A 12,500-nucleotide genomic window follows, 5' to 3' on the forward strand; every position below is an offset into this window, starting at 1 on the left:
TCTCTCTCCACTATCTAGCTTCTTATATTCCCATCCTTTCTTGCCTTATCTGTCTGCTATCTCCTCTACACGTTGCGTTGCGCGAAAATGTTGGCATGAGAGGGCCTACAGGAGATTAGAACCTACGCTCTCTGTTCAAATAGTGGTTTGGGTCTCTTGTATTCTGTCCGTTGGAAGAATTGTCATGTTTATGTTTTACATCCTAACAGACACTGTAATGACCATTTAGAAGTCGGTCATATATTCGAGAGTGAGATACTCTGTGCATCTAACTTGAGACTTTACTTGTGAAAATATGTGATCGACTTTAATTGGGTTTTCAGTCGCAAAGGTCTACATCACTTAAGGTACATGTAGAAGGAATGTAACAAGATAATTATGATAGGGTTGGGTACATTTTCAGACCTGAAAGCTAGCTTCTTACAGAAAAAGCTGGACGATTTGAGGCAAAACCTGTATCTGTATGTCTGTCTGAGTGTCTGTTTGTGTGTCTGTCAGTGAGAATCTATGTATCACTAGCGAGACAGATTGACTATGAAACTCGCAGGACGAGACACGTAACAACACGTATTGTTCAACACATAGAACTGACAATGGAACATCATAATTTAACGTCTAAAGATTGGCTCATCTGTCTAAAAAATTATCTGAAAAGATGCGAATAAACCAGCGCATCTTACAGAGGATTGGGGAAGAGGAGGGGAGATGGCTCAGTGTAAGATTACATCTATGATTCTATATCCAGTCAAATAACAAAGATTTTGGAAGTATGACAGAATATAAAAGCAATATCTTGTTAGAAGTCAATTCATGTTGTTCTGTTGAGCGCTTATAGATATACAAGTATCACATGGAGCGCGCGATGAAGATGGCGGGTGTCATTAATTCTGTCAGAAACACTATGGACTAGCTCTCTTTCTCTTTCTCTCTCCCTCCCCACCCCCCTTCTCTCTCTTTCTCTCTCTCTCTTTCTCTCTCTCTTTCTCTCTCTCTTTCTCTCTTTCTCTCTCTCTCTCTCTCTCTCTCTCTCTCTCTCTCTCTCTCTCTCAATTTCCCTCCTTCTCATGTACTTTATCCCCCTCCCTCCTCCAAATTTCTTTCGCCTTCTCTACCTTTTTCATTACTCTCTCTTTCTCTCTCTCTCTCTCTCTCTCTCTCTCTCTCTCTCTCTCTCTCTCTCTCTCTCAATCCCTATCTATCTATCTATCTATCTATCTATCTATCTATCTATCTATCTATCTATCTATCTATCTATCTATCTATCTATCTATCTATCTATTCTTCTCTATTTCTCCCGATCCCTTTCTTTCTTTCCATCTCTTTGTATGTATCGCAGAACTTTCTAAGCAAATAAAAAACAACCGATTGGATCTTTATACCACTTACTTTCACACACCCCTGGCTATACCTGGCAATGGGTAACATTCTAAACAGGACAAACGTTTCGAAAAAAAAAACACCCTCAGATGTGTTTACCATAACAAATATAGCATATGAAACAATGATTAAAACAAGCACAACACAACTATAACAGACCAGCATCTTATGTCGTAAGAGAAGTCAACACGTATCAGCATAAAGCGCCATGGCTATCCGATTCCTAATCCTCATTGAAATTCTATCACACATAAGAATACTCAATACTCATTCGATCAGTGGTCAGTGTAATGAAATGCCTGAGCATTGTAATGACCAATAAATTATGGAATATGGTTTGATATAATATAATCATAACGTATAAATATTATACAAAAGTCTCTCTGTCTCACTCTGACTAAATCTCTCTCTCTCCCTCTCTGTCTCTCTCTCACTCTCTCTCTCTCTCTCTCTCTCTCTCTCTCTCTCTCTCTCTCTCTCTCTATTTATCTATCTCTCTCTCTCTCTCCATGCCCCAAGAGGTCAACTTTTTACGTCCCTTTGTTTGGTAACAAATTGCCCTTGCAACCACACTTTGAAATAAGGAAATTTGGCAGTTCCGATTGTACTAAGTTATTGTCTTGAGTAAAATGCACAATCACTAAACTTTGTCTTTCAACAGGCCCGCATTGAGGGGGCGGCTCCTTCAACTTCAAGCGGCGTCGCTTTCTACTGGCAACGATACTGAGGAAACTGTGAGGTCCACGACGCACGTTGGGGTCTTCTGTCTCGAGAAAGTTTCTCACGTGCTGACGGATTTTTTGAGACGTGTGACTAGTATTTGTGCTATTGTCATCGGCTGACAAAGTCTTGTGTTGAGCCGGAAAGGAGGTCACCATTTGGCCATCTGACGCAGTATTTGAAAGCATCTCGTTTTGGGGATGCTTGCCTGAGCAAAGAGAATGGACATTGTTTGTTGACGTTGACGTGACGTCACCAAAGCACGAGCCAGTGCAAGTGGTGAGGGTAAAACCTGACGGTGCTACGATGACATCATCAAGATTGAGATCACTGAATTCGATGAAGACTTTCTGTTCCCTGCAGCAAGTTTGCTCTTGGTTTACGATGTGTGCTTGCATCTCAGCCCTTGTATTTTTTTCAGGCTGAGACCCAAACCTTTCTTTCTCCCGTTTTCCCCTGAATCGGGGACGGAACGGAAAAACAGGAGCGTTTTCCTTCTCTACATCCCTCTTCGGACGACTATTTGCAGACATAGGTTTCTCCTCTAGGACAATGAAAGGAAACATTTTTGAATCTGCCACCTCACTTGCACACTTTTTCCTTAATCTTCTCATTGATTTCTTATCTTTCGATGACTTTCTAGTTCTCCCTTTCCTTTTCTTTCTCTTGTTCCTACGACATTTCTTAGAGTCAGATGTGGTTGGAAATACTAGCTGTGTGCGCCGTGTGCAGCGCTTACACTCCACCTTTAACCAGAGTTTATTACCCCGACTTGAGCTTTCAATCGACTTCACAAGGGACACGGGTAACCCAAGTGTCTCCCATTTACTCTTATGCACTTTTTTCTTCAGCTGCGCTATCCTCTGCCCCCGCTTGCCGTTCTCGTCAGACAAAAACACACGGATTTTGATCATCTTGCCTTTCTTTTGTCTCTTGTTTCTGGCACCTCTCCGCTTGGCGGCCATGTCGCGCGCCGAGGGACCGGAAGAGGAAGCCGATGACGTAATGGGACGAGATGACGACGTCATCTTCTTCTTCCGTTCACGCTTCCAAACATAGAGCCAGAGATAGATCTTGGTGACCATCCTCGTGCCACTCACTGTTTCGTTTTTCAGTGAAAAGGCGAGAATATTCCGATCTGTGAATAGAGATGTAAAAGAGAGAGAGATGTTACAATCTATTGGTAAATCAAACACAATGGGAACTATAATTTTAAGGTGGGTCAACATGAAGTGTTTGTTTGTTGTTTTTGCTTTTTTGTTGTTGTTGCTTTTTCGGGCAGTGTGGGGATCGGTCAGGACACAGATATGATTTCAAACGTGTATTATTGACCAGATGAAATTTAGAAGGCAAGAGGTAGAATTATAAAGAATAAGTCGAAGGAGTTGAAAGCGAAAAAGACAAACACAAAGCAATGACGTAAACGCCATACATGTATGTTCGGCCATAGTTTATATGTATATTTCGCACAAGAGAAAAAAAGGGAGGGGGAGGGGGGGGGCGATCAGTAATATTTCCATACACATAAAAGCAAAATTGTAAACATAATTATTTAAAGTCAGCTTTCGGAATAAATATACACATCGAAGTACAAACGCAACAGGAGAGTTGGGGAAGGACGTCCAAAATCAAATCAAAAGTACAGAAAGTAACAGTAAGAATTGCAATAAACAGCAATTATGATAGTCCTAAAACAATGATGTTAAATTTAAATGCTGATCTGAATATTTGCTTATATCTTCCCAACTCAGTGTATAAACTCGATATTCACCCCAAAACTGTTTTGGTAACTAATAATGCTAATACTTGAAAAGATAACAAGACGTCTTAGTAAGCAGTTCGAGTGTGGCTTGCGTCAGTTGGTATTTTCAATGTACACATACCTTGTCTTTGATAAAGTTAACAACAGCGATTTCTTAAGGTTCAAAAAGGTGGCCAAGATACTCCCACGCTGACTCAGCTCTTCCTAACGCGCATTCTTGCCCTTCTGTGAATGATTGATGATGTGTTTTGCGTAAACTGAGCAGCATGTCAGAGACCCACCGCACCTGATACTGAAATAGCACGACATGCCCTCTTCCGGACTGACCTGTTCCAGATACGAGTAGCGATTAAAATATGGGGTTCTGAACTCTATTCTGTAGTCATGCGGTTAACAAAATAGCCACTTCTAAAAAGGTTTTCGTTGTCAAGATTTTTTTTCTCTGCTACAAGGAAAGCAGACAACAGGATTGCAAGCACGATTTGTATTTTGCTTCGTTCCTTTAAATTACAGAGCCCACCACATAAAAACAACGATAGTGAAACTAAATAAAAATAATTGGACATAGTATGGTTTGATGTATCAGCTTTTTCTATAATAAAATATTTTCTAAACCCATTCTGATAACACTCGGTTACTGAAAGCCGCCATTTCCTGCCTACTGCAACAAAGGCAATGATAAAGCAATTTTGAAAAGTGCCTTTTCGAGAGCCACCTTGTAAGACGAAAACTATGGGCACGTGACTATTAGCTAGCCGCTATCACCACGGAAGAAGCTTCTCCTCTCTTCACAAGAGCAGGGCCGAGCTTTAAAGCGTACGAGTTTTAGCAAAGATCAGAATAATAGCCGAAATTACAAATCTCTGGGCTCGGAGTCGCCACCACCGGTCTAAAACCTGAATCCCCAATCGTCGGCATCGATCATGACAGGATTACTATTCCGCCAGAGTGATAAAAGCCTCGAAGACGTTCCAAAACAATACACACCCACTCCTCGTCACACTGAGAGTATTTGCACTCCCACGCCGACAATGCACCTCCTTCTCCCTTTTACGTAATTTTGGCTCCAGACTCTGATATTTCAGATGCTGTATCACTGGCATCTGTCCCAATGCGTTTTTTGTGTAAAACCATTGGGGGATTGGGGCGAGACTGGGGCGCTCCGAGGCGACTAGGTCACACTGTTTCTTGTCAATATTCTTCGGCCTCCTAAAAAGACTCGTCTCCTTACCATGCCCAACCATTTACAATGATCCCTCTACTATCATGCCCCACACGTCCACCAATGCCTCCCCCTCCCCCAATACGAAACTCGTCCACCAGTAATACTGCATCTGCTCCCACCCCCAACCCTCTGTCTCCCTAATTTGCCCCCTTTACACGAAGAATTGTTAAGCATTCCCCTACTCGATATAGGCTACAGGAGACGGCTGTAAAAGTACATAATATTTCCCATTTATGTTCCCTCTAACCCCCCCCCCCTCCCACCCTTTCCGCTTCCCTGGCATTTTTTCTACAAGCTTAGCAACCATCCGCACAGGGTTTGTCAAGGTTCCATCCCTTGACCAAAGGCGAATGGGGGAAGGTATGTAAAGTGGGATTTTGACGTGTCAAGCAAGGAGGTTACAATTGTTTGAATATAACCTGTTTTCTTCAAAGAAAGAAAATGTGTGTACACATGTGCGCGTGAGTTTGGGTGAGTTTATGTATGTGTGTAAGTGTATGTGTGATTTATGTGTGTGTGTGTGTGTGTGTGTGTGTGTGTGTGTGTGTGTGTGTGTGTGTGCTTGCGTGTGTGTCTGAATGTTGTTAGAGCGTGTACATAAATGAATGTGTTTGCGTGCGTATGTGTATACGTGTATGTGTGTATATGTGTGCGTCTGCGTCTGTGTATTTGTGCGCGCGCGCATGTGCGTGTGTTTGTGTGTTTGTGTGTGTGTGTGTGTGTGTGTGTGTGAGTGTGTGTGTGTGTGTGAGTGTGTGTGTGTTTGCGAGAGTATGAGAGGAAAGAGAGGAATTGGTGCAAAACACTGACTTAACATAACACATCAGTTACAGTGGTTCAACTTATTTCTGGTGATCTTTCCAAAACTGTCCATGATGTCCTTCAAGATAGTTCGATTTTCAGTGCATTTCTGAATCAAGTACATGATGAGATGTCATTCTGCAAGACCAGTAGTTCACAGCGGATCGGAACATACATACCGACAGACAACTGACCAATTTAAAAGAGAATTGTAGATTTGAAAAACAGTGAATTGAAGGTGGTTTTCGTTTCCAAGTAACTACACTAGAATGATTGTGCGGCATTACAAACAGGACGCCTGCCACAAGTTAGAGGTCGAGGAAGCCTTTTTTTATTTCAGATTGGCCACTCGGGGGACGAAATGAAACATTATCAGTAAATATTTATCCAATATACAAAAGTAGGAAAAAGGTGTTTGGGTTTTTTTAAACTGCAGTTTGGCTGAACAAAGAGAGGTGTCGTTGTATACAGCGTAGCGCAGTCTTAAAGTTGACAGTAAATGAATAGGAATTAAAATGGAAACTGACTTTACAATTAACTGTTTTTCGAAGTTAGGGATTTGATCTGTCGCTTTTGGTGTTACTTTGGTAAATATATTGTTTCCATGAAAAAAACGCGCGTATGTGCGTGTGTGTGTAAGTGTGTGTGAGTATGTGTGTTTGTGTGTGTGTGTGTGTGTGTGTGTGTGTGTGTGTGTGTGTGTGTGTGAAGGGGAGGGTGTTGGACGGGAGGGGGGGGGGTAGGCGGAGGGATACGTAGGTGTAAAGGGGAGCAAACGCCTGAGCAAGGCCAAAGAGCGTGAGGTGTGAGGTCGGGGTATTATTAAGGCCAAGCTTGCTCACAACGGGGGATTTCTCTGAAGAGATCTAATCCGATCTCGTAGCAAGAAAAGCCCTCCCCAAAGGCCCCACTCAGAGAGACACAAAAGTCAAGTCTACAATTATTCTCAAGGCCACTAGAAGTAACCGCAGGAAATCCCAGAACTATCATCTCATTATGGAGCAGTTCAGAGTGTAGACAAATCGGCTTCAGGGCGGGAGCAGGCGAACTTACGCAGCAGGGGAGGCAATACTCAAGCTACAAGTGCCTTGCGGGTGATAAAAAAATAATTAAATTACTCAATTTCTCGGTTCCACCCCTTGTTTTACGTCTGTGACTCAAGAAACCCGAAAGCGTGGGCGCTTACAAAGCCTCAAAGGTATCTATGTACAAATATGTCTAGGCGATGACTAAAGTGCAATCAGATCACGCGTCCCTGCGGGTAATGAACCTCCTCAAATGGAAAAGTGGAAGTCGATGCAGACAAGAATCCGTAGCTGTGGTCGCTCACCCATGGCATGATGAGATCACAAAAGAACAAGAGTCGGGGATGTACATACTTGTGTGATTGAGACCACAGTGGGCCGGAAACAAGACAAAGCACAGCTTTTATCCCATATTTTCCATTGGCATTTCAAAAGCATATTTTAAAGGTACTAAGGCTTTTTGATATACACTTAACAATCAAATCTGGTAACAAAACGCTGTACGTAAATCAGACATAAAACAAGGGTCATGTTTTACGGTTCGTTTTTTTTTCCACCTATGAAGACCGTAAGACCCCAGTCTTATTCTCGCCAACAGAAAGTTAACTGTAACAAAAGCAAGCAAAAACATACATCACTATCAAAACACTTACACACCATTAAATGACCGCCTTAACATTTACGTCACTGTAAGGGCGATTATCTCTGCCTAGTCTTGACTGACATTTTACAAGAAGGCACATCATTGTTTCTTCAATTATTTATAGAGAACACGCAACTAAATGAGACTTAAAGATACGGCGAGACAAATACAAATAATAATATATCATTTTAAAATAGAGAAGTTTCATTTGTAGGCGCACTTGCTTAAATTCTTTCTTGAGGTTAGTTTCTCGGTTCATGTTGGGTTTTTTTCCAAAGTTGGGCATACATTTCCATAGGACTCGGTTTTGAGAAATTTGATACTAGTTCTATAACATTCTGTTTGAGCAAATCGGCACGTTGACAATGTCTGAGTGCATACATGGAACAAATAACACATGACCTCACGGAGAAACATTCATTATTGTTTGCTTCAGCTGCTTGTGAAAGAACGAAACAATTTTCTTTATTGACTTGTCAGATCTGAAACAGACATGGGCAATCAAGGTTCTCCCCTCATTCTTTTACTCGGGTGTTATAAAAAAGGTCTTTTATATCACGTTACCCATCAGCTCACGTTGTCCATAAGTAAGATATACTAGGAGGAAACATTCTTTACTGTGAGACAAATTAGATGCGTGTAGCCTTTACCGTGGTGAACAAGTTCACCGTGAGAACAGTACATGTGAAGTAAGTACCCACTTGGGATGTAGTGGATACTTTAATGAACCTAGTGGTTCTGGTTGAGAAGGGCAGCAACTCGTATATTATGAGTGCACTTTGTTCACATATACAAGGAATGAATAATTCATTCTACATTATGTCTCCTCTTCTCCCATCATGTTTCCACGTTTATCCACTTTTCAGATCGTCTATTTATCTGTTAATCCACCCTTTTACCTATCTATCTATCTATCTATCTATCTATCCATCCATCCATCTATCTATCTATCTATCTATCTATCTATCTATCTATCTATCTATCTATCTATCCATCTATCTATTTATCTATCTATCTATCTATCTATCCATCCGTTAGTCCATCCATTCAACCATACATGTATCTATTCATTTATTTATTTTTCTACACTGTTAAAATCTCATCACCATACACTGAACTGACGAATCATGCGTGGAATTTCGTTTTGAGAATGTGCCCTTACTGAGCATGATTCATAGAAGTTGGGGACATACTATTTCAATCTGTCCACCTATCAGTCTGCCTCTTTTTTATATATACCGGTCACCCAAAATATATTCCTTGCTTTTCATACCCAAATGGTAGAGGTATCTATTCTAAGGAACGTTTGTTCGTGGCTTTTTAGAGTACCGCAGGGTTTGCTTGAGAGATTTTTCTTCTGTTTTATTCAGTCACACGATCCACTTGTCTGACTTCAAAGCCCTTTCACTTCTGATGACGTCAGTGATCTACTTCAGGCGTGACGGGCTGTGCAGCATGACATAATAACCCCTGCTTAAAAATTCCCAGATTTTAATGCTTTATTTCTAAAACGGAGATGGAGTGTTTAATCTTTTAAACCCTATTATTGAACAATATAAGCCCCGTAGAGTGCAGACTGTCACAGTAAATGAATGCACAGAAGTATCGACAACACCAAAATGCTAAGATCGCGTTTTAAAGCTCAGTACCGCATAACTAAAGCTACTTAAACGTATCGTTATATTCAAAGATTTAAAACATACGCCCTTCTCAACTTGATTGTAATGTATGACACCACAGGCTTAGAAACGCCTCTGCAGTGTCGCCTGAAATAGTTACAATTTTTATACTTTCCTATACAAACTGACAACGCCCCTTCCCACCCGCTGTGGTACTGAAATTGACAAAGAAGCGGCTATTTTGAAGGGTTTGCCGTTCTCTATCTTTTTTATTATATCAATCCTCTGCATCCCTCAAAAAAGACGTCAACTTTCTTTGCACCAAATTAACATCAACGTCAAAAATAAACTTCTATGTGTATTTAGATATATATTCATTTGAAGAAGTAAATCCTTGCTCGTTATAGCGACATTTTGTGTCCACCATCGACCCCCCGCCCCGGCTTCTTCTTTCAACCATGCACTCATGCACTCTTAATTTGAGGCAAACGCAAACGGACACCCAACAACATTCTAGCATTGGTTAAATCATTATATTACTGAGAGTCTTGCTGAGAATCACATTTTGAGCTGGTTCGAGCTTTCCTTTCTGCAATCAGAAATGCAGGATTTCAATAAACGTTATTTTGCTTCGTTCGGCTGATTTATTCAAAATGGTTGACGAAAGCGTACTGAAGGGTAGTGACTGTTTCCTCCCCCCCCCCCCCCCCCCCCCCGAAGAAAACCCCCTTTTTTTGTTCTCTTCAGCATCCCCCAAACCCAAGTTTTTTGGTGGTGTCGGTAGCCTAATATTAATCGTGAGATTGCGGTTTCGGGGTTCGAGCCTCTGTTTGACACGACACTATGTCCTAGGAAAAGGAACTTTACGTTTAAATTGGAGGTCCTGCCTCATAAATAGCCTAATAATGTTGATAAGGGCGTTAAATAGACCTATCATTTCACATTTTCACACAAATTGTGCATCTCTTTTTCTTTCATGGGATGACCAAATCACCAACTTTCAATGGCCTTGTCGTATTGAGAGGACTTTTGTCTATGCGACTGAAGCCGCACTGGCTCTTATCAACAGGTTTCTGCAACCTAAAAGTCATCTACAGTGCAGTTCGTTATGTTAATAAGAGAAAATCAATAGAGCCCAAATTTGCTACCATAAATCTCGAGGTAAGAGTGATGGATACTACCCAACGCGAATGCTGTTTTGAAGAATGTATAGTGGCGAAAGTTTGTTTTTTTTATTTTGAAGTAGGTGTTTTTACGCTCCTCTCGACACATATTTAGATAATTTAGGCGGCATGCTTCGACCGTGCCTATCTGAGTCAACCTGGGCTGAGAGGGATACAACATTCCAGTCGAAAGGCTGAGAAACTCGATAAATATTATCCCCACCTGGGAATCTAGCTCGGGTCTCCAACGCGCGATAGCAGAGAGTCTAACAGCTAAACCGCAGAACCCGGTGTGTAAAACCTTCTACAAGAGTGTTCTCAAATTCTTTCTAAAGGAACCAGAAAGGGGGAGGGGGGAGGAGACACTGACAAGTAGCTAGCATAGCTGTGCAACTAACTCCATGAGCGCATTTCAACACCTACTTCTTCTGTAGTACGGTTCAAAAGGTCACGCTCTACTCCACCGAGTCCGGCGCGGCTTTGCTGATGAAGTTTTGATGACAGATAGTGGGATTTTCCTCCCAACTAACGCCTCTCTGAACTAGACATGCGTCCGGCTTTTCTTGACTCAGCAACTGCGTGGGGCAAACAACGCGTTCTTGCCAAAATATCATTGTAGTCTCACGATAACAGATGACAGGCAAACACCCAACGCTGTTTTGTACGTCATCCATTTGACGTCCCAGAACGTCCATCGTGTATCATCAGCTCTTACTTCTTACTGTTAAGTCTGCGGGTTTATTTATGTACCATGTTGTTTATATGACTTGTGCAGAGAGTTCATGGCTTTTTACTTTCAAAGGTTACTGACAACAAATTGTTTTATTAAAAAATGATTATGTCAAAAGGAAATAAAAGAATTTTGGTACCTCGAAAGTTGGAATGTTTTTGATTATCTTGAAACGTCAATAAATAGTTTCGCAAGAACAGCCCATACATCTGACTGAAAAAAAAATTTGGAGGTAAAAAAAAAAACAAAGCAAAAAAGAAAATTTGTGTCATAATCTAAAGCCTGCACAGAAAATAACTCAAAGCTAGGCTGTCAGCAGCTTTGGGGGGAATTGTGTTTGATTACTACAATTATGAGCTTACATGTTTTCATTGCATAGCTTTGTAGCTTTTTCCGAAGCTTACTTAAATAAATAATTAGTGTGTACCATGTCTGACCGTACTGTAAAACACACGGTATTCAAAAGGTTTGTAAAACTTCAATAGCCAAGATAAAGGACTGGAGACACTTCATTGGAAATTGTTGTAATGCAAAACAATACTTTCTTACAATCTGTTTTGACTTCTTGCCTCTCCGAGCATTTGTACTTCTATCTGCTGTTAGATCATCTATCTTAATGTTCCTTACTAAATCCATTTATACGTCTATGTGTCTCTGCTTCGACCCCCCCCCCCACCCCACCCCACTCACTCATGATTTGAAGCAAACACACACGGACACCCGTAAACAGAATGGACAGACGTACCCCAATCACATAGCAGCAGGTTATCTATCTATCTATCTATCTATCTATCTATCTATCTATCTATCTATCTATCTATCTATCTATCTATCTATCTATCTATCTATCTATCTATCTATCTATCTATCTATCTATCTATCTTTTAATCCATTTATCTATATATCATCTACCATTCAAACCTACCCTCTTTCACAGATACGTGGCATCCCTAACGATCCCACTCTCAGACCCCCACTGGATCCCCCCCCCCCCCCACACTTTTCCACTCCAGCCCCTCATCCCAACTTTTTGGTTTAAAACCACAAACAAGTTCTGAACCCGACACATCTATCTCTTCATCCCTTCCGAATATATATATGGCTTCATCCCTGACACCAATTCGATTCCTCGCGGAATCTGGGCCATGAGATGTTGGGTCAGGGAACGTGGTCCTTGGCCTGTAGATCTGATACCAGCCGGGGCCAAATCGTCGTTACTTCCGGGTGGAGACCAGATAAAGTACTCGCCCTTGACAGTGGAGGAAAATGATCGAAAATGGGAGGGGCGGTTAGTCTTTGACTTATTTAAAATCAAAATGACCAGCAGTTTTCTATCATTACAGCCTCTCTAAAAATTATGAGTTAAAATAATGCACCTCCGTGCTGCTTCTGAATGTGGGTGTAGACGGCAACGTAATGACTCGAGTAAGCGGAA

The 12,500-nt window shown here is 41.4% G+C and overlaps 1 protein-coding gene across 2 annotated transcripts in view; it reads right to left on the reverse strand.

Annotated features, from left to right (window-relative positions):
- Nucleotides 1–1,302: 1,302 nt before the first annotated feature.
- Nucleotides 1,303–12,500, reverse strand: part of LOC101862711 — an 88,716-nt gene continuing 77,518 nt past the window's right edge. For both annotated transcript variants that reach the window (XM_005093725.3, XM_005093724.3), the window contains one exon: nucleotides 1,303–3,235. In XM_005093725.3, the coding sequence (XP_005093782.1) occupies nucleotides 1,908–3,235 (1,328 nt within the window). In that variant the 3' untranslated portion in view covers nucleotides 1,303–1,907. The remainder of the gene's footprint in view (nucleotides 3,236–12,500) is intronic.

The sequence above is a fragment of the Aplysia californica genome, unplaced genomic scaffold (genome assembly GCF_000002075.1).
Source record: "Aplysia californica isolate F4 #8 unplaced genomic scaffold, AplCal3.0 scaffold00068, whole genome shotgun sequence".
In the NCBI taxonomy this organism is placed as follows: domain Eukaryota; kingdom Metazoa; phylum Mollusca; class Gastropoda; order Aplysiida; family Aplysiidae; genus Aplysia; species Aplysia californica.